The 27,794-nt window shown below is 35.7% G+C and overlaps 1 protein-coding gene across 8 annotated transcripts; it reads left to right on the top strand.

Moving 5' to 3' along the window:
- Nucleotides 1-1,285: 1,285 nt before the first annotated feature.
- On the top strand, nt 1,286-24,700 carry add2 (adducin 2 (beta)). Of its 8 annotated transcripts, none has more exons than XM_081364685.1 (13): nt 1,286-1,711; nt 6,343-6,555; nt 9,693-9,834; nt 11,823-11,974; nt 13,196-13,276; nt 13,930-14,079; nt 15,876-16,019; nt 16,114-16,212; nt 17,377-17,553; nt 18,501-18,740; nt 20,511-20,627; nt 23,061-23,147; nt 24,212-24,700. In XM_081364685.1, exons 2-13 carry the CDS (start codon nt 6,433-6,435, stop codon nt 24,350-24,352), a joined length of 1,653 nt encoding a protein of 550 aa, XP_081220811.1. In that variant the 5' UTR covers nt 1,286-1,711; nt 6,343-6,432; the 3' UTR covers nt 24,353-24,700. The 8 variants fall into 8 exon arrangements, with proteins under 8 accessions (XP_081220811.1, XP_081220810.1, XP_081220816.1 ...); XM_081364684.1 differs by lacking the exon at nt 1,286-1,711 and adding an exon at nt 6,166-6,219; XM_081364687.1 differs by lacking the exons at nt 1,286-1,711; nt 6,343-6,555 and adding exons at nt 8,094-8,293; nt 8,880-8,919.
- Nucleotides 24,701-27,794: the final 3,094 nt, after the last annotated feature.

Below are 27,794 nucleotides of genomic sequence, written 5' to 3'. Positions count from 1 at the left end.
CAAAATGCTGCACATTCAAGCATTTCTGGATTTTGCACACACAAGTTGTATTAGTTTAAATGTAGTGACGCACATTTGTGAATTTATCAAATAAATGGGTGCACGCATTAATAATTAGCACCGGTTGCAACATGACTTATTTTATCCAAGGCCCCCCCTTCTCTCCGAATAAATACACTGAAAAAAATGAAAGTTGAATTTACTTAAAAAATGTATGGTAAGTGGTTCCACACAATTGAGGTCTATTAATTTGTAGTTGTTTGTGCGGGTTGTGAAATGCTTAAAAACCGCGAAAGGAAAGTCTCAAAATCCAAATGAATCAAATGAGTCAATCAAATTGACTCAGAAAAGACGTCAATGAATACACTCCTGTCACCTGATCCACAAACGCACATCTTCTTTGTTGCATGCGCAAATTATGATTAACTAATACAAAAGAAAACATTTGTATTCACAAAAATGTCTCTTGTATAAATTGCAACACATTCATTCAATTTTGAATTTTACACACGCAAGTTAAAAGGCATTAGGTTGTAGATAATAAAACATATCTGCAACATTTATCAAGTTCATGGATTATTGTGCTTGCACGTGTTAATCATTTTGATACTATATTCATCCCATAAATTAGCCAATCAGACAACGGCCACAATCCACTGACCTATAGTTGCACGTTGGATGTTAATTTATTTACTTGTGAATTTGATTCATATTTGTGAATCTCAATCAATTTATTTAGAATAATGCAACAATTCTAACCCCCATATTAGTGAGAGGAAGGAAATAAAACTTTTAGAAATCAATCTGCATATGCAATGGACATATGCTCATCTTTGTTCGCTCCTTTTAAAGGTGTCTTAAGGAAAATGGCTCTTTAACGAAGCACATACAAAAGACCTGAACCAGAAGCCAAAATTTATACAGAATTCTGACTAATCTAGACGTACTACAATCGTCATGTTGTCATTATCATGTGACCTAGCAGTGTCAGTTGCGTTGCTTCATTGCCATTCATAAATCCTCTCCCGTGGCCTCATGGGATAGTAAAAAAATAAATATCCATCACTCACCCTCATGTTGTTCCAAACCTACTGTCTGGTTACCAACATTCTTCAAAACATCATCTTTTTTTGTTCATCAGAAGAAAAAAAAACTCAAACAGGTTTGAAACAACATGAGGGTGAGTAAATGATGACAGAATTTGAGTTTTTGGGTGACCTATCCCTTTAATATCAGAAAACACCAGCAGGTGGAGCCAGTGGCCGCGTCTTTAATCCACAGCTGCATCATTTAGCAGGGAAAGACATCCAGAATAAATAATCTGTGATCCCGACAAATCCACGATATTAAATGCTCTGCGGTGGGGAAAAAACCTTCCTGCTCTTTTCGTTTTATACGTGTGCTAGTATTTTTCCACTTGAGGCGAACAAACTCAAGGTTCTCGTAAAAAATACGAGCGGGATCTGGATGTAGACAGTGAGGAGGTCATGAATCTGGCAGGCGTGGTCGTGGGCTGGTCCAGCCTGCAATAAACGTCAAAAACAGAGGGGATGCGAAGGTCTGGGAAAACACAGACCCCAAACAATACCATTCATACTGGAAAACTAGACTAATTCTCGATTGCTTGGCGCACGCGGCTGTTTTGTCTCATTGCAGTGTAGATTCATAGGGCGACTGTGCGTAAAGGACAAAGAGGAGAGGATGTTGTAAGGTAAGCATCTCTTGCCTCGTTTAATTTCTCCATCACAATTTCAGTCAATAGTTGAGATTTCCTGGGATTTAATCAATAGTGCTTGAACTTGTGGATGGAGGAATTTTGGACCCCACGCATCCATCACGGTGACCGTGATGCTGGACTGCCATGATATTGTAGGATTGCACGAATATATTACAAGTTACATTTATAACACCGTAATCGGGAACGGTACAGAGGTTAAACACTTGGCACCAAAGGAAATGGAACCAGAATGTGTTAAGACTATAAAGATGGTTGTTTGTGATGTAATCTGAATATTAAGTAAACGATATTGTATTTTATTAATCAGACGCCTTGGAGCTTAGTGATTGTACGAGGTTTTGACGCTTCAGCTTTCAGGCGCCATAATATTGGGAGTTTCGCGTTAACTGGAAATCTGTTTTCTTCACCCGGTAATCCGTCTTTTTTTTTGTATTGGAGTAATTTAAGCACGCCTATGTAATTTGTGCTGCGTTTTGATATGCGATTGTGTTCTGTAACATGTCATGCTCTCTTCAAAACTGTTTAATTTTCCCAGTGGGCTCTTGTACTGATGCCCGGAGGCTGAGCCTCGCGCTGCTGGTGCTGATGATGCAGCGGGGCTCGTGTTGTTGCTAGGCAGCCGCGTACAGGCCCTGCCGCGCGAGCATCCGCTACTGCACAAAACATTCGACACAGCACGGTTCATAATGCTTTATAAATTAATGAATGCATAAATGCCTTTTTTACAAGAAAGCAGCATTTCTAGTATCATTTCTTTTAACAGTGGTGCTTTTTTCACCAGCCGATGCACGTCTACTCCCTCTCATAGCAGTTCAAACTGGGTGTTGTTTTGCTATAGAAGAAGTGGGCGTGACACGGGAGTCTTCCCCCCTGGAATATAAGCCCTAGAGAGAAAGAGAGGGTGGCACAGGTCCTCTCTGCTCAATCTATAGCCATCCTAAAATCCTAATACGTTTGCCAAATAGACGAGACGATATGACCCTTTTTTATTAGGGTCGGCTGACTACTTTTCCTTTTAATCATCTTTTTGTGCACCAAGAACTAATGGATATTATCATAATGTATTCATTTAATTTGCTGTTTCCATGAGGTTTAGCTGCAGGGGTGAAGGAATGATTTAAATTATGTGGGGTGGGGGGAATAGTCTTAGATCTTAGACTATCCTTTTTTCCACTGCACTACTAAATTAATGATAATCTGGTGGCAAAGCTTTACAATAAGGTTTTACTAGTTAACATGAACTAATAATGAACTGCACTTTTACAGCATTTATTAATCTTTGTTAATGTAAATTTTGACATTTACTAATACATTATTAAAATCAAAAATTGTATTTGTAACATTGCTTAATATAAATACAGCAGTTCGTTGGTTGTTCATGTAACTAACGTTAACAAAGATTAACAAACTCCGTAACAAATGTATTGCTTTATTATGCATCTTTATTATTTAGCTAATTAATTAGCTTCTCAACCCCCTGCAGATCCCCAGGTTGGGATACCCTTGGCTAAAATAGTTTTAAAAAGAAACATTTGTATAAAAATAAAAAAATATTTAAATGTAATGTAACATGCACTTTAATGTTGACTGTTTATCTCTCTTTTGTAATTTTTGTGGTTACATTTAAAGTAAATGAGTGTATTGTTAGTGTCATTTTAGATGTTCATGTTGCCACATTAAAATCATGGAAACAGTTTTGACAAATTTGTTCACAATCTTGTTGAAACATGGCAAAAAAGGCCATTCACTGTGTGGATTTAGTATTGCATTGGAAACGGATTCAGAGAGTATACAACACCCATTTTAAAACTCCAAACAAGGCTAATCACGCTTAGAAATAGCTTTTTTTTTTCCTTCCCTGAAAATGTTCCAATTCATTGTTGGTTTTAAAAAGCATGCTTTTTTTGGTGCATGGGTCACTGATTTCTCAGCGCATTATACAGAAGTCAATGCACCCAGAACCACACATTAACTTAATTATAAGATCCTTTTAAAATCAATCCAGCATCACTTTAACCATTATACATCCCCTTATATACTCACTCTCTCTCTCTCTCTCTCTCTCTCTCTCTCTCTCTCTCTCTCTCTCTCTCTCTCTCTCTCTCTCTCTCTCTCTCTCTCTCTCTCTCTCTCTCTCTCTCTCTCTCTCTCTCTCTCTCTCTCTCTCTCTCTCTCTCTCTCTCTCTCTCTCTCTCTCTCTCTCTCTCTCTCTCTCTCTCTCTCTCTCTCTCTCTCTCTCTCTCTCTCTCTCTCTCTCTCTCTCTCTCTCTCTCTCTCTCTCTCTCTCTCTCTCTCTCTCTCTCTCTCTCTCTCTCCCCACTTCCTACAAGCATTAAGATCTCTCAGTGGGGGAGAAAACCCTCATCCGGTCAGGAAAGCTCTGTTTCAGACCGATCAATAAGTAACAGACACGTGTACTTGTCTTTCATCCCTCCTCAGATTGACATCAAAATCCTGCTTGTAGCAGAAGCCAAAGTTCAAGTTTTTGAGATTAAAAAGTGTAGGTTGAAGACTAAATAATTGCAGACTGATGATGTTTGCTGTTATAGCAGCGGGACTTGATTAATTTGGATCCACTCGAGTAGAAAACTGTGCTTGAAACTGATCCAGGGACAGGGCGGCACCAGTTTGGATCCAAAGGGGCCCCACTCATTATACAGTCTCCCCAGAGAGAGGACCTCTCAGTAGGGGTCCCAGAGCACCTGAGCCCCTGACTAACAAACACGATGCTGTGACTGCTAGTGCATTAACTCAGACACTTTGGAGATGTCAGTGTTGTATTTTGGATGCAAAAAAATCACAATTGCATTTATAATAGAAAAGTTGAGCATATTACTGTTCTTTTATTCAGCAAGGATACATTCATTTGAACAAAAGTGACAGTAAAGACATTAATAATTACAAAATATTTCCATTTCAAATAAACACGGTTCATTTGAACTTTCTATTCATTAAGAATAACAAAGCAGCACAACTGTTGTGTCACTGAAGACAAAAATTCATATTTACTGTTTTACCACACCCTTTACACACACACACGACATGATAACATCATGCAGATGCTGCAGATTTCTTGGCTGCACATCCATGATGGGAATCTCCCGTTCCATCACATCCCAAAGGTGCTTTATTGGATTGAGATCTGGTGACTGTGGAGGCCATTTGAGAATAGTGAACTCATTGCCATGTTCAAGAAACCATTTTGAGATGATTTGCTTTGGAACATTGAGTTATTCTGTTGAAAGTAGCCATCAGAAGATGGGTTCACTGCGGTCATAAAGGGATGGACATGGTCAGCAACAATACTCAATATGTAGGCTGTGGCGTTTAAACGATGCTCAGTTGGTACCAAGAGGCCAAGACAATATCCAGTCACACCATTATACCACCAGCAGCCTGAACCGTTGATACAAGGCAGGATGGGTCCATGCTTTCATATTGTGAACTTACCATCTGAATGTTGAGACTCATCAGACCAGGCAGTATTTTTCCAATCTTCTATTGTCCAATTTTGGTGAGCCTGTGTGAATTGTAGCCTCAGTTTGCTGTTCTTAGCTGAGAGGAGTGCTGCTGTAGCTCTTCTGCTTCAAGGTTTGACGTGTTGTGCGTTCAGAGATGCTCTTCTGCAGACCTCGGTTGTAATCAGTATGGCCATTCTCTTCTGGCAGCAACAAGACATTTGCTATAAAATGTTCTATATATTTGCTATGTGCTTTATGGTTTCTAGAGTGTTTTGAGGGATTGTTTTTGTTACTGGTCAAAAGAGTCCACCACCAAGTCTCTGCCATGTTTTTATTTGATTTATTGTTTTTGCCTGGTTTTTCATCCAGTCGGTCAAAGCTACAACAATAATAATAATTTTCAAACAGACCGATACTGTATTTCCATCCCGAATTCAGTGCCGCCATGCTGGGCTTTTCAAACAAAAGTGGTTACACTTTTGAGAATTGAACTTACAGTGGCTTACTTATAATTGCCTTGGAGATTAAAGTAAGATTAAGCACCGAAGTTCAGACACGGCTGAATATTTAGTTGAGGTGATGTGTCCGGTCCACTGTCATCATTTTATTGTGCAGGCTGAAAGAGCATTTATTTACAGTATGTGAATAGGAGTACGATGTTGAAGGAGAAATAAAAGATATTCAGGATCAAAGTCTTAGATTATGTGCCATCAATCATCTGTTATGCATCCTGGAAGAGTGATAGACTGATTTCTCTAAATGTAATGTATTAAATAGACCTTCCTTGACTAAACAAGCAAACTAATCGATCGCATTTACTAATGCACATAAAGAGCTACATCTTGCTGTCAGCACTACTTGTGCTGTGTGTGTGTATATATGACAGTTAGTGCGGCCCCCACATGACTTTGGGTGTGGTGTGCAGAAATACTTATCTAGTATTTGCAGGACTGCCTGTGTGCTTTTGCATGTGTGTCTATTATTAATATGTGCACATCACTATTATGTCCTCATGTACATGTATGTAAAAGAACTCTTCCATGATGTGCATGATGGGGATCTTTCATTACCATAACTCCAGATTATAACTGAATTATATACATATTGTAATTTCTTTTCTTTTTTTTCAATCCCCCCATCTAGCAATCTCGCCTGGCCCTACTTTGCCTATCCTTTTCCTTTTCTCTGTTTTCTGTCTATCCTTCTCCTCTATTCCACACTGGGGAGAAGAAGATGAGTAGGTCTCCCACCCCTGTAGATGGGGAATGTCTGGAAGGAGAAATGGTCCAGTCTCCCCAGCAGTCAACGCCATCCAGCGGCCTCAAGAAACGTGTTTCCAGTCTCCTGCAAAGCCCTGTGAGTAAATGAAGTGTGCACTAATGAGTGAAGCTCATAAATGTGCATTTGAGACATGACACAGATTTGTGTTTATAGCCTTATGGGTTTAAAGGGCTGATTGTTTACTTTTTCAGCAGCTTTGATTCCGAAAGCATTTTTCCCATTGATTTTCTCCATAGGGATTCAAGAAAGAGTTTAAAACAACCACCGCTGAGATGAATCGCAAAATTACATTTGATTCAAAGAGAAATGTGTATAAAATCTGAACAAAAAGACAATATTAAAGCAGATTACTTCATTACGTATATAGAAATAATGAATATTGTTAATATTTTAATATTACTAACATTTCAATGATACTATATGAATACAATTATAATTGTGACTATTATTTGAAATTTTTATTATTTAAAGAAACCTGCACTGTTTTCCTCAAATTTAATATATTTCCATTGCAACATTTGAGTCAGAGCGAAAAATATGACAATCTGAACTCAATTAAATCACAATAACTAAAACTGTTGACTTTACATTAATTGATTATAAGTAAGTGCTTCTGGTATCTTTGTTTTGAAGGCTTTAAAGGGGTGGTATAATGCCCTTTTCACAAGAAGTAAAATAAATCTCTGTTGTCCCCGGAGTGTGTATGTGAAGTCTTAGCTCCAAATACCCCACAGATATTTTTATATAGCATGTTAAAGTTGTCACTTTTTGAGGGTGAGCAAAAACGCACCGCTTTTGTGTGTGTCCCTTTAAATGCAAATGAGCTGCTGCTCCCGACACAGTGGGCGGAGCTTCAAGAGCTCTTGTTCTTTTACCTCACACAGACATGCACTGAAAATTTCAAAAACTTTTAGCCTTTTATGTTCAAACCGGAGTCAGAAAGATGGAGAGACTCAAGAATAAGTGACAACATGTAGACAACATTTCTGAATGGTTAGTTGATGAATTTATGTAGCTTATGTGTAGTTATCTTCTAGTCATTGATTAGCATATTCTGTCATGATAATCTATAAATCGTGTTCTGGGGGCGGGGTTTATGTCAATTTTAGGGTTAGTGATGTCACTTACCCGGGAGGAAGCTTGTGTAGTCCCTACCAGCCATTTGTTGTAGTCCTTAAAAAACGATTTCTTTAAAAGCAAATATCTCAAATTCAGATTGTGTTTATGCTCAAACAGCAACATTACACACTAACTAAAGTTAGAAAAGTGAAATCATAATCAACCACCCCTTTAAACATTATCACCATCAATACATTTCTCTATGGAAAAGAATGAATGGCATTTTTACTTCCAGGATCCTGCTTTTGCACTCTAACGGGAATGATATGATAATGACAACGAGTGAGGTTGTAAAAGTGAACAGGCATTCAAAGTGCCAAGTCTGGGAGACCCACATCGGTTTGCCTGCTTTTATTCGCCTGTTTCTATCCACCCTTTAATGTCCTGCCTCCCAATCCCTATGTCCTCTCTCCCCTTCCCCCTCATTAGGTTCCCAAAGATATGATTATCTCCACAGCTCAGATATAATCTGCCCTGAATCACCACTGACAGCTGCAGCGTGAGAGAGAGAGAGAGAGAGAGAGAGAGAGAGAGAGAGAGAGAGAGAGAATAGATAGTGCAGGGAGTTTTGTGTTGGTGCAAAACAATTTAAAAAAACCTCTCAGAATGGAGGGAACGTGTTGAATGAAGGACAACTGAAGAGCTCAACGTTCAAAATGAGGATGATTAATTCAGTCTTTCTCTGTTGTGGATTGTACGGGAACCTGTAACTCACATATTCTTCCTGCTGTTTGTTTCCGTATGTTTATAAATGTATTGTTTTATTTGGGCTTTATGTCTGTTATAATGTTTTTGTGTGGCATTATGTTTGAAGCAGTGACAGCGGTGTTTAATGCTTAATTTAAAACTTTTAAAAGAATTTCTGATTCTATACAAATAATTACAGTGCTTACAAGTTAAAACTATATTGGTATTCCTCAAACGTTCTAGTATGTTTATTGTAAACTTTATTATAAACTCCTTACATTCAGTATTAAACATGTGCAATTAATTCAGCCAGAACCGTTTAAAGCTTAAACCATTCAAACTTTGTTTTGAAGATTGTTTTCATCTGTTTATTGTAATCTTCACACTTTTAAGAACTTTAAACATTAAAAAGTATCAGTGTTAGACTTCTATTGATTCAGCATAGAATGTTCAGTATTCAAAATGTAATGCTTAATAGTGATTGCTATAGTGAAGTTGTTGTGAAGAAAAAAGAAAAGGCTCTAATGCAGCATTTCTTTTAACCAAAGCCTAAAAGCTAAACTTGTGAAACTTTAATACTGTTCTTTTGCTAGATTGCAAGCACTGGTACTGGAAATATGGTTACAGTATACAGTAAGTTTTTTACATTAATTATGGAATATACACTACCATTCAAACGTCTGAGATCAGGGTTTGTTTTTGTTTTTTTTTAAAGAAATGAATACTCTTATTCAGCCATGGGTGCATTAAATTGATCAGAAGTGACAGAGAAGACTTTAACATTGTAAATATAAATTGTAAATATTTCAAATTAATGCTGTGCTTTTAAACATTCTATTCATCAAAGATGAAAAAAAAATAAAAAAATGATCATGGTTTGGTTTCCACAAAAGTATTAAGCAGCACAGCTCAACGTTGATAATAATAAGAAACGTTTCTTGAGCATCAAATCAGCATATTATAATGATTTCTGAAGGATCATGTGACACTGAAGACTGGAGTAATGATGCTGAAAGTATATTTAAAACTGCTCACATAAAAGCCGTTTATTTATAATAGAACTATTTTTACTGTATTTTTGATCTTTTGAACTGTAGTGTACTTTTCCATGATACTTTTTAAATTCATGTATCATTGCATTTCAGTGGACCATTTAAGTGAAATGCAAAAGAACAAAAAAAAAAAAAAAGGTTACCAGTTACATTCTGTAATAACACCTTTCCTGAAACATACATATACATTTTCACCTAAAATGCTAAAAAAAAAAAAAAAAAAAAAGAAGAAGAAAAAAATCATGGACATTGTTTATTTATCAACCACCAATGTGCATAATGTGCATTTTCCTTTATTTGTGTGTACTAGTGCATGGTGTTGTTTAATGACTGAATCTTATTTGTGTGTGTTAGTCCTTTAGAGAGGAGCTGGATGCGTTGATTCAGGAGCAGATGAAGAAAGAAGGAAGTTCCTCCAATCTGTGGGCTCTCAGACAGATCGTAGACTTCATGGCCACTCACGGATCTCCGGCCGCCCTGCCCGTCGCTCAATCCAGTACGTACTGTAACACATGCCATAATTTACATATACTCTTAAAATAAAGGTTCTTTATTGGCATTGATGGTTCCACGAAGAGCCTTTAACATCCATGGAAACTTTCAAATGCAGAAAAGGTTCTTTAGTGGAAAAAGATTATTTAGATGCACTATTAATCGTTAAAAGATTGCAATCTCGATTCAAAACACTCACACAATCTTATTCCTAAATGACAACGATTCGGCTATGTCTATTCAATTTTTGATACATTGAACATTCAGATCTGAGTTGGTGCTGCTGCTGAACTAGAGAGAGCAGTTGTCATGTATAGGTATGAAACAGCTTTAAAAACAGTATTTTCAACCACACGACTGACTGTAAAAAAAAAAAAAATATTGTAATTGAATTCATTCAAGACTATTTGTTCAAATATGCTGATTCATCCAGTAAAGAAACAATTGAAGTCTTTATGAGTGAGTCATTGAATCATTCATTCAAACTGATTTAAAAAATAATTATTTAAATTATTTACATATTTTCACAGTCTGCAGCAATTAACATTTTGTCAGAACTTACATTTTATTGTTTAGATTTCTATTCAGAATCGTGATCTCTACAGAGCTGGTAAGTCCCGCCCCTTCCGCTAACCCCACTGGACCTCTAGGTTGAAAAATCGTCAATGCAAGTGAATGGGAGAAAATAATTATTTTCTGGTCCCGTTTGAATTGTGCCATGAATGTGAACATATGTTGTCAGTGAATTTTTTTATATAATTATTCGTGTAAAGAATGCTACATGGCTGTGTCTTTGGTGCACTTCACCGCCTTCTTTCAGGGAGAGGACAAAATCGTTGAGGTTGGCGAAAACCACGGGTAAGTCAACTTTATGGGGTGACGTCACAGGCGACATGTAGTCTTTCTCGTTATGTCTTTTCCACAACTGCTAGCCGAAGAATCATACCATATACTGTCAAACTCGTAACATGAAAAATGATATAAAAAATTCACAGACAGCATATGTTCACATTCATGGCACAATTCAAACGGGACCAGAAAATAATTATTTTCTCCCATTCACTTGCATTGACGATTTTTCAACCTAGAGGTCCAGTGGGGTTAGCGGAAGGGGCGGGACTTACCAGCTCTATTTTAAACAAAAAGAGATGATTCTCAGTTTTTCTACAATCGTGCAGCTCTAATTTATATTATTAAAATGTAAGAAAAAATGTTTTACTTTTAAGAACTGTGCACTGAAAGTTTCTTAAAAAGAAAACAAGAAAGAAAGAAAGAAAGAAATGTTCCAAAAATCTAAAATCTTCTATGGCATTGCTGCAAAAAAACAACAAAAAAAAACATTTTTGGAACCTTTTTTCAAGAACCTTTATTTTTAGCCTACCTTTATTTTTTAAGAAGCATGAGTCAAGAATGATTTTCTTGGTTTCATAAATAAAGCCAGATGTTTACACTAATTCATATAAATGCTGCACATTTCTCTGCTTAGCTATTTCCTTATCTTAGTTATCTGTCTTTCATTTTATCTTTGCAATGTATTGTTGTCATATAGCCTATATATAATTGTATATAATACAAAAAGGTATTCGTTTTATCTATCGCTCAGAGTTTCCATTTTATTCAGTGTTCATGCGCATATCATATAACATTATTCTTTTATCCAGACTTATTTTTATTAAGTATTATTATTAATACTAGACTGAAAGTATTATTATTATTATTAATAATTTTATTATTATTATTAGTATTATTATTATTTTTCTTATTTAAATTAGAGGAGTTTTAGTTTCAAACTTAATGAATTTAATTGTGAGAAAGTCAATTCATTTGAATTCAGTCAAACTGAACCGTTCACAGTTTCTTTGATAAAAGGCTGTCGCACCACTTAAACTGCAGTAGACTAAGTAGTGCTGCTCTTTTTACACAGCCTTTCATGACTGAGACTTTCATTGACACACACTTGTGCTGTTTCTCTTGTTCCTCATGCCCGTGCAGCCGTTACCATGGTGACGCCGATTAACGACGTGCAGGGATGGGAGCCGGGCTCCATGGTGAAGGGGGAGAGACTGATGCGCTGCAAACTGGCTAGTGTTCACCGTCTGGTGGATCTGTACGGCTGGGCCCAGCTGGCCAACACGTGCCTCACAGTAAGAAAACAACACCCATAAACACTTCTGTCAGTATGCCAAGAATCCTGAGAAGTGCTCCCTGCGCAACTTTTAACTTAGAGCTTGATTGATTAAACAGGCGCTCAAGTGAAGGTTGAAATGTGATTAAATTATAAGGTACCCTACTGTTCAAAAGTTTGGGGTTTGAGATTCTTATGCTCACCAAAGCTGCATTTATATACATTTTATATTAAAATGTAATCTATTAGAATTTTCAGCAGACATTACTGTCACATGATCCTTCAGAAATCATTCTAACATGCTGATTTGCTGCTCAAGAAACACTTCTTATTATAACCAATGTTGAAAAAAAAAAAATTGTGGAAACTGTGAGACTTCTCGTCCAGATTCTTTGAGTAGAAAGTTCAAAAGAGCAGCATTTCTTTAAAATAAAATTATTTTGTAACATTATAAATGTCTTTACTGTCCATTTAATGTATCCTTGCTGAATAAAAGTATACATTTCTTTCCAAAAAAAAAAAAAACTTAAAATTTTGAACACCGTTGTATGAGTCTGCTTATTAACTGTTATATAACTCATGCTTATGATTTAAAAAAAACTTACTTTAACTTTAAATAACTGCTCACGGCTGCCAGTCTATCACTTCTGGGCGCATTAAGCTGATTAAAAATACTGAATAATTTTTGCTGCATTTACATTAGCATACTTATTCATGTCTCCTATTTCTCCTTCGCTCAGTCTATAGGGATTTGACATAGGAAGTGATTTTGTGATCAAGTCTGGTAACAAGGTTTTGCTAGTTTGATCTTCACAAGAGGTGTGTAAGTCAAGACTCTTAAAGGGATAGTTCACTTAAAAATGTTCAATTCTGTCATTGCTTTCCCTCAGGTCATTTTAAACCCTTAGGACTTATTTTCTTTCATGGAGCACAAAAAGAGATATTAAGCAGAATGTTGAAGCTATTTCATTCCTAAAAAGTTATCCAAAAGTGAATAAAACACAACACGACTGCACCATAAAGTTAGGACTTGTACGCGCTACAGTCTGACACGGACAGAAATGTAAGTTAGCATCTCTGAAAATCTTATGAAAAGCTGTACAGGTTTGGTAGGACATGGGGATGAGTAAATGTCAGATTTTGTTCGTTTATGGGTGAACTATCCCTTTAACCTCAGGTTGCTCCAGGGAGATTGTTCCTGTAAGTTGCTTTGGATAAAAGCATCTCTTTCTCTCTGCAGATGCGTGTTAGTAAAGAACAGGAACATTTCCTCGTGTTGCCGAATGGTCTGGCCTGTGGGGAGGTGACTGCTTCCAGTCTGGTGAGAGACTGTCCACACACACACACACACACCAAACACGTTCCTCTTGTGTCCTGCAAGATGTCTCCTGATGATAGCGTTTCACTGTGCTAAAGCGTTCAAATGAAGGTCACTAGAAACAGGAGTGCCATCACAGTTTGAGATTTTGTTTATTATTTGCTTATGAAAGATTCAGTGTGTTCAGCATTTTTCTGGGCATATTTTGTACATTGTTGCAAAAAAGAAGGTATTAGAAACTGTTACTCATGAAAAATTTCTCGTGTCCTTGCATGTTTACAATTGTCACTTGTAATGAATAAAATAAGAAAAAAATGCAGTTCAAAGTTTTGGTCTACTAAAGGGATAATGAAGTAATTTATATATTTTATTTATTATATTTATTACATTTATTTTTATATCTAAATATAAATCTATATTTAAAAAATAAATTCATATTTATACATAATAGTAAATTATGCACTCGTCCTAATTTTGCAGAGTTTGTTGATCCTGGAACAACATTCCTGTCCGAAAATGTTATCCTAACCGTATCCCTACCCCTAAACTTAAGCCCATAAGTGATCAGAGGGAACTGATAGGGGAATGACACTGATGTAGAAGCACCTAACCCTGGCTGTAAGCCTAAACTTGACGTAAGGTTGTGTGATGTCCAGGTGAAGGTGAACATTCTGGGGGAGGTGGTGGAGAAAGGCAGCACTACTCTGGGAGTGGATCTGTCTGCGTTCAGTCTTCACTCCGCGATCTACTCTGCCCGACCGGACGTCCGGTGTCTGCTGCACCTCCACACTCCTGCCACAGCTGCGGTACGACACGCACTGACCTGAGAACAGTCCACAGTGCTGAAACAGCAACTTACAGTGGAGGAGAAGGCCATTGTTTTCTAGAGTTTCTTGAGTCTCTGATCTAAAAGAATAACATTTAAGCAAATATATTTAATATTTGTACAAAATATTAATCGAAAACTGAATACTGGTTTGTTTTTACCAATTGTTTCATATTTATATGCCATAAATGAATGTATTTATTTATTTATTTGTTTGTTTATGTTGTTTTCTTAATTTTATCCATCTATCTATCTATCTATCTATCTATCTATCTATCTATCTATCTATCTATCTATCTATCTATCTATCTATCTATCTATCTTTCTTTCTATCTATTGTTCTATCTTTCTATTGTTCTAGCTACAGTGTTTGTCCATCTATCTATTGTTCTATCCTTCAAGCTACAGTATCTATCTATCTATCTATCTATCTATCTATCTATCTATCTATCTATCTATCTATCTATCTATCTATCTATCTATCTATCTATCTATCTATCTATCTATCTATCTATCTATCTATCGTTCTATCTATTGTTCTATCGTTCTTTCTATCGTTCTCTCTATCTATCATTCTAGCTACAGTATCTGTCTGCCTATCTATCTATCTATCTATCTATCTATCTATCTATCTATCTATCTATCTATCTATCTATCGTTCTATCGTTCTATCGTTCTATCGTTCTATCTATCGTTCTATCTATCTATCTATCGTTCTATCTATCTATCTATCTATCTATCTATCTATCTATCTATCTATCTATCTATCTATCTATCTATCTATCTATCTATCGTTCTATCGTTCTATCGTTCTATCTATCTATCTATCTATTGTTCTATTGCTCTATTGTTCTATCGTTCTCTCTATCTATCATTCTAGCTACAGTATCTGTCTGCCTATCTATCTATCTATCTATCTATCTATCTATCTATCTATCTATCTATCTATCTATCTATCTATCTATCTATCTATCTATCTATCTATCTATCTATCTATCTATCTATCTATCTATCTATCGTTCTATCGTTCTATCTATCTATCTATCTATTGTTCTATTGCTCTATTGTTCTATCGTTCTCTCTATCTATCATTCTAGCTACAGTATCTGTCTGCCTATCTATCTATCTATCTATCTATCTATCTATCTATCTATCTATCTATCTATCTATCTATCTATCTATCTATCTATCTATCTATCTATCTATCTATCTATCTATCTATCTATCTATCTATCTATCTATCTATCTATCTATCTATCTATCTATCTATCTATCTATCTATCTATCGTTCTATCGTTCTATCTATCTATCTATCGTTCTATCTATCTATCTATCTATCTATCTATCTATCTATCTATCTATCTATCTATCTATCTATCTATCTATCTATCTATCTATCTATCTATCGTTCTATCTATCTATCGTTCTATCTATCTATCTATTGTTCTATTGCTCTATTGTTCTATCGTTCTCTCTATCTATCATTCTAGCTACAGTATCTGTCTGCCTATCTATCTATCTATCTATCTATCTATCTATCTATCTATCTATCTATCTATCTATCTATCTATCTATCTATCTATCTATCTATCTATCTATCGTTCCTTTTTCCTGCCTTCCACTGACCACAAAAATACTTATTGCATTATTGAGACCTGAGAGCTGTTGAGTCTGTTGAAGATACTTCATCCTGCATTCTCTCATTTATCTTAATTGGTGGATTTTATTATTCTAGCAACAAACATCTTCTATAACTGCTATTAATCTTTCATGTAGGTATCAGCCATGAAGTGTGGCCTGCTACCGCTATCCCATGAGGCTTTGCTGGTGGGTGAGGTGGCTTATTATGACTACAATGGAGTAATGGAGGACGAAGAGGACAGAGTGGAACTCCAGAAAAGCCTCGGTCCTACATGCAAGGTGAGATCCTCGGTTGCAGAGACTTGCCTCAGAACATGATGGTATGAGGCCCGTAAGGTCGAAAAGGGGTTGATGAAATGTTGTTATTGTACAGGTGTTGGTGTTGAGGAACCATGGAATCGTGGCACTGGGAGACTCAGTGGAGGAGGCCTTCTACACAATCTACCACATCCAGACCGCCTGTCAAACACAGGTAGGCAACAACAACAAAAGTTACAGCCCTTCCCATGATGGCAAAACATGGAAGAGTGGATAGTGGGACATAAGGAGTGAGAGAGAGAATGCTAGTGTTCAGAGACTGAGAGAGCCAGTGAAAGGGTGTGTGCAAGAGAAATCATATTTGTAGTATAAATATGCATATTACTATAAATATGAATATGAATATTATAATATAAATATTAATAGTAAATATACACTAAAAGTTAGGGGTCAGTAAGATTTTTTAAATGTTTTTAAAAAGAAGCGTTATGTTTCAAGGCTGCATTTATTTGATCAAAAGTACTGTAAAAACAGTGAAATATTATTACAATTTAAAAGATGTGTTTTCTATTTTGATTTTATTTTAAAACATAATTTAATCCTGTGATGGCACAGCTGAATTTTCAGCATCATTACTCCAGTTTTCAGTGCCAAATTATCCTTTAGAAATCAGTTTAATGCTGATTTGGCGCTCAAAAAAACGTGCTGCTTAATATTTTTGTGGAAACTGTTGTACATTTTATTTTCCGTATTTTTTGATTAATAGAAAGATCAAAAGAACAGCATTTATTTGAAATAGAAATCTTTTGTAAAATTGCTAATGTCTTTCTGTTCATTTTAATCAATTTAAGTATTCATTTCTTTTTTTTAATCATATTGACCACAAGCTTTTTACTGTAGTGTAAATATTTATAGTAAATATAAATTTTTCTAGTTTTTGCTTTGCAATATATTTCATCATCAACATAATGCTCTGTGAGCGATTTATGTACCGGTACAGTAAAAATGCCCATGTATTGAGCCATTCACAAAGAACGTGTACTTGCAGTTAAAAACGCCGGTCACTCAAGCAAAAGACACGTTTTTTACTTATTTTAACTCCTTTTAGTTTTTAGAATGCCACGTCATGCACCAGTGAAAGCAATCTGCACAGTATCAAATTAATCTGAAATCATTTCAGGAATGACTGGAAAGGTCATGGAAAAGTCTTTTAAATTCATTAGTCAAAACTCTGGGACCCGTGACAGAAAGACAATAAAAAGGATTGTGAAAACTGAAAGACGTGCACGGGTTGAGAATAGTTGTATTGTTAGCTGGAGTGTTCAGTATGCTGTTTGTTCACACTGAGTCATGCTGCAGTGGTGTGTTGTCCTGGCAGGTGGCAGCACTGTGCAGCGCTGGAGGAGAACAAAACCTAATCATGCTGGACCGCAACATCCACAGGCCCGTCGTCACAGGCACTGTGGGCTGGGCTGGATCCACCTTCGGCCCCATGCACAAGAGCAGGCTGGGAGAACATGAGTTTGAAGCATTGATGAGGACGCTGGACAATCTGGTTAGTTGATTCCAATTTAAAGTGCCTAATTTTGTTTTGGAGGTCACCTACAATAGGTTTACATGCATCCAAGGTCAAATTATGATTATTTTTTTCTCATAATATACACTGTAGCATCACCCCTTTTCTCACAGTGTCTGAAACAGTTTGATAATGGATTCAGTCTCACTAAACCCCTTCTTTCCGAGAGCCTACTCTGCTCTGATTGGTCAGATGGCCCAGTATGTTGTGATTGGTCACCGCTTAATACAGCGCGTGTCGGAAACCAAACGCCTTTTACCATACCTGAATTTGCTTGAAATTCTTGATATGTCGCCAACACAAACCAAACTCTTCCAGTCAATTAGACGTTGTTTACAGGCAGCCAATGAAGACCCTAGATGGGCATTATGTAAATGTATTACAAACCTACATAGGTTTGTGACGAAAGTAGGACTAGAATTACTGATGACTCATTTCAGGCAGTTCAAAATAGTTTTTTTTTTTCTTTTTAGAGACAATAACTCCATTTATCATGCACTTTGATCTTTGAAACTTTGTAGACCTTTTATATTCACAAACAACTATATTACACACTACTACATGAAAGATAATGTCTGAAAAAGCATAAAAGGGCACTTTATTTGCATGACTGTGTTTGCATACTGTATTGCCAAAGCATTAATAAGAAACAAGTAACAACAAGAAAAAGAAAAATACAAAATGACAATAAGCAAACAACAACAGAAAAGTATTCAAATAAGGTACTAAGTTATGAATAAAAATAATATAAAGAAATAATAAATGTATATAAAATAGACATTTATCAAGACATTGTACTGTGATTGTATGTACGTGGATATTAAAGTCTAAAAACAATGAAGACAGTCCAGATCAGAGCAATTTACCTAATTCTAATTTTATTGCTATTATACTTGACTTTAGAACATCTGATCATCATTTTATAGGGTTACCGTACAGGATACGCCTACCGTTTCCCAGTGCTGTTGGAGCGCACCAGAACCAGGAGAGAGGTGGAGGTACCTGCCTCCGTCACATCATTTTCTTTTCATGACGATGGGGTTCAATCCCACCCCCGTCTCAATCCCCACACCCAGAGACAACAGCAGAAGACTAGATGGCTGAACACCCCAAATGTCTATCAGAAAGTCAACCAGGACCAGGCCAGCCCGGGACATCGGACCACGGTGAGAGAGATCTCGTATAGCTTGTGTAAAACTTTATATAACTTGAGTATCCAAAATGTCTATTCTAATAATGAGATCTGAGCTTAATTATTAGCACTGACCGCCAAGTTGTGCACATATTTAAGACACTAATAATAATGCTAATAACTAGCTTAAGTATTACATTTTGGCATGTAACTCATGCAACATATTTCAAATTGTGTGACCTAAGGTGACCAGATTTCTGATACTGAAACCAGGGACATTTTCTATATGGTCAAAATATCATTGAAATCTAACTTATCATCCATGAATTACAAAATGGGGACAATACTATTTACTAAATACTATTTTAACTAATACAATGTTACAATGTTTTTAATTGTTGTCGGTACCAGATATTATTATTAAAATATATCATTATTTTGATGTTAGCAGGTCAAAACAAAACATAACTGGTTTTAATACAATTAATCAAAATCACACTATGAAAAATAGTAAATGCAAATTTAGCAAATCAGTATTGTACATATTTTTTTAAATATGACTTCACAAAAACATCCTATGTTCTTTTGTAATTATTGTATATACAAATAAATGTATTCATATTTTCATTTTCACAAGCTGAATATACTGTAAACAGTAACAACTATTTTTACTTTTCAAATATTATTTTGGTAACTCTTTAGTTTAGAGTCCAATTCTCACTATTAACTAGTTGCTTATTAGCATGCATATTACTAGGATATTAGCTGTTTATTAGTACTTATAAAGCACATATTAATGCCTTATTCTGCATAATCATATTCTACTTCCCTTAATCTTACCCAGTACCTAAACTTAACAACTACCTTACTAACTATTAATAAGCAGTAATTTGGAGTTTGAGGCAAAAGTCATAGTTAATAGTTAGTTAATAGAGAGAATTGGACCCTAAACTAAAGTGTGGCCGTTATTTTATGTTTGTGCTTTTGGAAATGCATCTTTATTATTTTGCATTATAGGCTCATTTTGAGCATGACATATGTGCTTTCTGAAATTGCAATTTTTTTTATCCATATAGGGGTGTACTATCACCCATTTGGTATAGTTAAAATATGTGTGTGGGAACTACTGCATAATTTGTGACTATACTTTCAGGAATGTTTCAAATTGTTTAAAATAATCCTGCACCCTGTTCAGGCCCTGTTATATAGTACATGCTAACTATTTGTGTTGAATTAAAGTAATTCTGTTTAGTATGTTACTACCTTGAAACCGATAATGGCGTCTCTTTTGATAACTGATGATCATAGTGATCTGCTCTCATCCATGTTAAGTTCTTCATTGCTAAAGTATCAGTATCAGTGTAGCTTGCAGTGTATTGTAGAAATCAGAGTAGCTTTTCTTCTGAAAATGAATTGACAATTTGAATGACTAAGCCAGAGACTGTGTTGCAGTTCAGAAAATAGTCCGAGTGTGAGTCATAGAATATTATTGGTAGAATAATGGCGTATTCGTTACATCACTGTGATAGGACTACAGTTTGGCTGTCTCTTCTACCATGTTCCACCCACCTCTCTTTCTGCTTCTCTGCAATGCAGGGGAGATATTTTATTGTCATGAATCTCACTGCAATGCTTGCACTGCCCTCTGCTGGTTCCTTTTGGACCTGTACATATTTCCCTTGCATCTTTCTCTTAAACTGTCTGCCTCAGTTAGCTTTTTAACATAGGCTTGATGTCAGTAATGATTAACATACTTTCGTTCAAGCAGCTGAATTTCTTCTGTATTGATTTTATTTTCTTTTAGTGGCAGAAGGCTGAGGAAATCGCACAGGCCAGTGGACAGGCCATTAAAATCGAGAATCCAAACCAGTTTGTCCCTCTATTCACCAACCCAAAGGAGGTGCTTGAGACTAGAAATAAGGTACAGTAAGCTTTTTTTTGTCATTGGGTTTTGTAAGGGGTTTTACAGTCAAAGACCCAGAACCAGATTTGATGAATGAAGACCCGGAATCAGAATTATAATAAATTAAATAAAAGATTTACTGAAGATATTTGCAGTTTCATCAGCAGAAGTCAGCTTCAATATTAACAAAGAGTTCGTAGGCCGCCCCCTTACAGTTAGAAAGATCACAGCAGTTATACCCTTCACCAAGGTCTAAGCCACGTCCTTGCTTCAGGTTGCAGTTTCTGATTGGCTAATAAATAGATAAAAATAGTCATTTTCCACACATATACAGAGATTGAAGCATATCTCCATTGATTATGCAGCTGAAACTCAGACCCTGAAGTCAGGCTCGTCCTGACCTTCCAGTTCTCAGATCTGCATTGCTGGGCGCCAGCATGTCCACAACAACAACTCAGTCCATCTCCGATAATGCCAGTGGTCCCTTAACCTGTAACCAAAAAGACTAACACACACACTGACACACAGCTTTTTCCAAGGCTGGATTTGGCCAGGCTCTAACGATAAAATCCTCTCAAAACATCAAGATAATGCGTTCTTTCTCTCAAGGAGACCTACACTTTAGTCTATAATGAAAAGTAAGGCTTTAACTGAGAAAGGTTCCCTTAAACCAGGGATGTCCAATCCTGCTCCTGGAGGGCCACTGTCCTGCAGAGTTTAGCTCCAAACCCAATTAAACACACCTGAACTAGATAATCAAGGTCTTACTAGGCATTCTAGAAACTTCCAGGAAGGTGTGTTGAGGCAGGTTAGAGCTAAACTCGGCAGGACAGTGGCCCTCCAGGACTGAGTTTGGACACTATAGACTTCAATTACCCTTGTGACAATAGTTGTCAGAGTAAAAACAGAGCAAGCACTGTTACTGCATTCAGATATCAAATACAGACATTAGAGAATGCATGAAAAGAACATTTCATAAATCACATGGTAACTTCTACAAAGTAAAATCTCATAAGCCTAGAGAAGTCATTCAACTCATGTGATATTTAGAAGGAAAAATACTGATTAACACCTTAATTATAATCACTCATTACATATACATTGAAGCAGCAGTTTATTCCAAAATCCACACCCTTCAGTTTAAACGCCTTTATTGAAACTGCAGATTTTATTGATTTAATATCAAAACTGAAATCAGGACAAATTGTGCATCTTTTCTAAGATCTTGTTCGCTTATGCTCACCAAGGCTGCATTTATTTAATTTAAAACAGTGAAAACAGTCATTTTTTTTACAATTTAAAATATATGTTTTCTATTTTAATACATGTTTAAATGTAATTCATGTGGTGATAGCGGAATTTTTAGCATCTTTATTCCAGTCTTCAGTGTCACATGATCCTTCAGAAATCATTCTAATGCTGATTTGCTGCTCAAGGAACATTTCTTAATATTTTCAATGTTGAAAGCAGTTGGGCTGCTTAATATTTTGCAGAAACTGTGATACCTTTTTCAGGATTCTTTGGTGAATAGAAAGTAACAGCATTTGTTTGAAATACTTTTTTGTTTTTTTGCAACAATGTAACCATCCAAACTTTTGAACAGAAGTGTTATTCAAATTCAGCTGTAAGCTGCAATACTCAGATGCTAGGAGGTGGAGAAAGATAGAAAAATAATGATGACTAAGATTTCTGAGTGAAGTGTGCTAGTATTTAGTATTCAAGAAAAAATACATATTTTATCATAGTCATTTACTATCATTGTATGTTCTGCATGACTGCCAACAGAACTGAGAGCAGATCTCAGTATTATGGCAGAGATTTACAGTCTCACCAACAGTGCGAGACAGAGTGTTTGTAGTGACAGAAGTTTTGCAACATGTAGTTTCAGTTTTTTACCATCGGGACCAAGATGACTGTGATGGGAGGAGGGAATAGTCACAGGGAGAGGAGAATATTCGGCAGAGAAAGGATAGCGAGAGAAGAAATGGATAATAATAATAATATTTAAATTAATAGGAAGATGTTGTACCCTGAAATCATTGCATTAATTAAATGCTGTAAAGAAAGCCAGACATTGACTAGTAGTGTCAATGAAGGATTATAACTGGATTTATGCATAGAAAAGAGCAGCAAATACTTTTATAAGATGATAAATAACTTTTTTAGACTATAATACACTAACTTACATCATAATATTATTAAGAACGTTTATGATAAAATAAACTTAGGATAAATGTTTAGTTGTTGGTAGTTGTTTAGTTTAGGTGACATTCATCTTGGAGCCAAAATTAAACAATTATGCAGAAGCAAGACTACAATAAATATACACACAAAGAGAATGTCAAGTACGTTCAAGCTGTCGAATTGCAGCTATGTCTACATAAACACAAAATACACTGGAAAGCGTAGGGTGATGGATTTTATTTTATTATTTTATTATTTGTGTTTCAGATCAGGGAGCAGAATCGTCAGGACATGAAAACAGCTGGACCTCGGTCTCAAGTTTTAGCCAGTGTCATCCCAGACAACAGTCCACCGGTGAGATCACAGAGTCATTCAGTTCATATATACTCAAAACAAGAGTCATACACTTATACTCATACACTTCAAACAATTAAAACATGTCCTTTCATATTCTTTCTCTTGAAAACATGAACTTTCTTAAAGGAATAGTTCACTTTGAAATAAAATTTTGGTATGTTTAGCTTACCTCAAGGGCATCCAAGATGTAGGTGTCTTTTTTTCCGCAGTAGTTTCAATTTTGATATTTTTAGGTCAAACCGTTCTTGTCTGTCAGTCATATAATGCAGGTCTGTGGTCACTGTCTCAAAGAGCATGCACAGAGTCCAAATTAAAACAATTCCCCATCGTCCAAATTAAACAATTCCCCATCGTAAGTACACATTGATGGCCTAAGACACGAAACGAGCGGTTTGTATGAGAAAACGAACCGTATTTATATCGTTTTTACCTCTTATACACAGCCACGTCCAAGTGATCTGAGGGCGCGCGCGCTTCGTGGTGTGTGACGTGTGCGCAGACTGGTGCATAGATATATACACTAGATGTCGCATTAAAGACATTCGTTCCAATGAACTGCCGTAGACAAGGCGACATCTAGTGTATATATCTATGCACCAGTCTGCGTACACGTCACACACCAGGATGCGCGCGCGCCCTCAGATCACTTGGACGTGGCTGTGTTACAAGAGGTAAAAACTATATAAATACTGTTCGTTTTCAAAGTCAAAGGTTGTATTGTTAACATTTGTTAATGCACCGTGAACTAACATGAACAAACAATGAACAGCTGAATTTTTATTAGCTAACATTAAACAAGATTAATGAATACTATAACAAATGTGTTGCTCATTGTTAGTTAATACATTAACTAATGTTATCTAATGAATCTTATTTTAAAGTGTTACCAAATTGTTCAAGGTGGTTCTGTTTTATAAAATAATATCTTTTAATCCTACCCTGTAAATATCAGTAGCAATGACTAATGAATATTTTTCACTGCTCAAAATCTGTTTCTAAAGACTTTTGCTTGTGAGCGTGTGCATGTGTTCATAATGTGAGCATGATTGTGTTGCTTCCAGTCTCCAGAGACTGTCGAGCCCCCAGCCATACCCGAACCAGACACTCCTAATCCCTTCAACGAGCTGACGGATCAGGAGCTGGAGGAATACCGCAAGGAGGTGCAGCGCAAACAACACGGCCAGCAGGACGGTACGAGCTGACACTGTCTTAACTAGACTTAGACAGTGTAGTTTTGTAACCCATTGATTTCTGACCCAAGTACTGATGTGATATTGATTTTCTCACTGGATTAAAGAAGAGAATTCAATAAACATCCCCTGTCTTATACAGTATACACATCCTTAGACAAATATTGACTTGATGTCACTGCTACTGAATACCAAAGTTTTGCCTTTTATTTTATTATCCACTTTTAAGAATGAACGTTTGGAGCAATATATATTTTAATTCAGGAAATAATGCATGTATTTAATACTTTGAAGTGTGCCTTGAAAATAAATGAATTAAAGTTGTTGAATTTCAGTATCTTTCCAGAAACTGCTAACTTGAGGTTTTGTGTCCCGACATCATTTCTTCATGGTTCAGCACCTGAGCACTGATCTTTTTGCACTGTGTCCTGTCTGACAACCTTCCCACACACACACTAAAATCCAAGAATGCCTTTACAGTAACTACCATTGTTGGGGAAGTTAGTTGCCAAGCTACAAACTACCCATGACTTAAAGTAGTTAACCTATTGTTTAGATGGATAAGCAGGTTACATCAGTAAGTAAAATCTACACTACTGTTCAAAAGTTTGGGGTCAGTAAACTTTTTTGTTTGTTTATGTTTTTGAAAGAAGTCCCACCAAAGCTGAATTTATTTGATCAAAAAACAGTCGAAACTGTAATATTGTGAAATATTATTACAATACAAAATCAGCATCATTACTCCAGTCTTCAGAGTCACATGATCCTTCAGAAATCATTCTAATATGCTGATTTGGTGCTCAAGAAACGATTATTGTTATTATATAAATGTTGAAAATAGTTGTGCATCTATCTATCTATCTATCTATCTATCTATCTATCTATCTATCTATCTATCTATCTATCTATCTATCTATCTATCTATCTATCTATCTATCTATCTATCTATCTATCTATCTACAGTATCTATGTAACTATCTATCTATATCTCGTTCTATCTATCTATCGTTCTATCTATCTATCGTTCTATCTATCGTTCTATCTATCTATAATTGATAAAAAGAACAGCATTTATTTAAAATATAAATCTTGTGTAACATTATAAATGTCTTTACTTTTACTTTTCAGTTTGATGGATCCTTGCTGAATAAAAATATTAATTTACTGTATCCCCAAACATTTGAAGGGTACTGCATATATATATATATATATATATATATATATATATATATATATATATATATATATATACATTTTTTTTTTTTCTGGCAGTATTTTTTCTGGTACAAAAACGATAGGAATCTTAATTAAACAATTGTATTAAACGCATATAATAATAAAATACAGGCATATATATAGGCTATATATATAAATAGGCTATATATATATATATATATATATATATATATATATATATATATATATATATATATATATTCTTTTTTTATTAATATTAAATTGAAATGACAAGCAAGGACTCAAATGGAAAAATTAACTCTTTACCAGAAAAGCTACATTATTTTGAAATTAGCTGAGCAATTGTCACACTGCTAAAAAAGGTTTTTATTAATTTAGCAACAACGCTATTTTTAATAAATGACTCCTCGACACTGGTTATTACTCACTGTACACCTCCTCCTTATCTCCCTCTATTTCTGTTTCCTCTCCTCTCCTTCCCTCTACCCTGATGTTGTGTAAAAGGTGTGGAGGAGGTGGTGAATGACACGGGGACTTCCCCGACTACCTCCCCCAAAAAGAGCCCAGTGTCAGGTGAGACCCGGTGGTGCTTCCCCTCACACCTGTGCATGAGAACATGACACTGCCGAAACACCTGCTATGGTCACACATGCTGATCTGTGTGTTGCATCATCACAACCCCTGTTACTACAAGCTAAATAAAAAGTAATGTTTTTTTCTCCGGTAACACTTTACAAAAAGGTACCATTAATGTTAGTTAATGCATTAATGAACAATGCGTTTGTTACAATATTCATCTTTGTTTATGTTAGTTAAAAAATACAACTTTTCATTGTTAGTTCATGTAAGCTGAGGTCCATTAACTATTGTTAACAGAGACAACACTTTTGAAATTAACTAAATTAACTAAGATTAATAAATGTACTACTGTTAGTTTTTTCTCTATATGCACTGAAGTAGATAAATGCAGATTTATTTTATAATCTGGTATCAAAACATATAATGACCTTAAAGGAATAGTTTACCCAAAAATGACTATTCTGTCATGTGCATATATTGCTAATACTCTACAAAAAGGTTTGATTTGTTAACATTAGTTTACTACATTAATTAACGAACTAACAATGAACAATACTTATAAAGCTTTTATTAATCTTAGTTAATGCATTGACTTATTTTTTTTTAAGATCAAATGTATCTGTTAAAATGAGCTAATGCAATGTGAACTAACATGAACATTTTTATTAACTAACATTAACAAAATTTTATAAATGCTGTAAACATACAGCATATTGTTCATTGTTAGTTAATGCATTAATGTTAAAGTTGGCATGAAACGGAAGTTGCGACTATCTTTTCTTCCCTATTGTGACATATATTTGAGTGAAAAGGCAGGACCTTTTTTTGTCCATTGGGAATTGATTGGATGATTGCGGTTTGCTTTTGGTCGACATCGATAATTTACCACTGATTAAAGATCAAAATTAATTTTTTTTTTTTAAATAATGTGCATGGATAAATACTTTTTAATAAATTCAGCAATATTCCACAAAAAAAAACATAAGAATAGTTGATTTTGATTTCGTTGTGACTAACAAATTACCTGACTGTAAAGTGTTACCCATATACTGTTATTTTCCATGAATATTTTTTGAAGAATCTAAAAAATGAAGTTTCCTTTTTGGGTGAGCGATGCCTTTAACTGTTAGGGTAATGTACAGTAACATGGGATGTCTGTATTCAAGTCTGTGTCAGTGTTTTCATTTCAATTGTCATAATTTTTTATTTTTATGTGTGACATTTTCAGCTCTGTACTGTAGCCTCCATCTGTCTTCACACCTTGTCTGTCTGTCTCTGTCCCTCTATTATAATTTGTAGGACAGTCGTTTGGTACTGAGATCTTGTCTCACTAGTGAGTATATAGAAAGACATTGCACACAACTTGAACGAGCATGTTGGCCAAAAACTGTAGCTGCTTCTGTGCCATGGGTTAACCCCTTAACAACTGCTTAACTGGTTTTTGTTTTGTTTTCTTTATTATTTTTACTGTGCTATTTCTTTTCTATTTTTATTTCAATTGCATTCGCATGCAGATGGGAAAGCCACAGATGCCGTGCAGAACGATAAAGGCGATGAGAAGAAACAGCAGGAGGAGCTAGAAAAACAAATGAAGGCTCTGTCCACCACTGACACTTCTGAAACCACACCCTCGGCCCCGCCCACTGCCCCGCCCAACAAGCCTGCAGGAAACACCCCA

The sequence above is a fragment of the Scardinius erythrophthalmus genome (assembly GCF_964197995.2).
Source record: "Scardinius erythrophthalmus genome assembly, chromosome: 5".
Classification (NCBI taxonomy): domain Eukaryota; kingdom Metazoa; phylum Chordata; class Actinopteri; order Cypriniformes; family Leuciscidae; genus Scardinius; species Scardinius erythrophthalmus.
Note: the sequence above shows the minus strand (reverse complement) of the source record. Positions and strands in the feature narration are given on the sequence as shown.

What these genes read in the sequence shown, in the direction of transcription:
- add2 (XM_081364684.1), top strand. Translation starts at nt 6,187, where the DNA reads ATGTGCACATCACTATTATGTCCTCATGTACAT. An exon ending in CCAGTCTCCTGCAAAGCCCT is followed by an intron (nt 6,556 to 9,692) that starts GTGAGTAAATGA and finishes TGTGTGTGTTAG; the next exon opens with TCCTTTAGAGAGGAGCTGGA. An exon ending in AGACCGCCTGTCAAACACAG is followed by an intron (nt 16,213 to 17,376) that starts GTAGGCAACAAC and finishes TTGTCCTGGCAG; the next exon opens with GTGGCAGCACTGTGCAGCGC.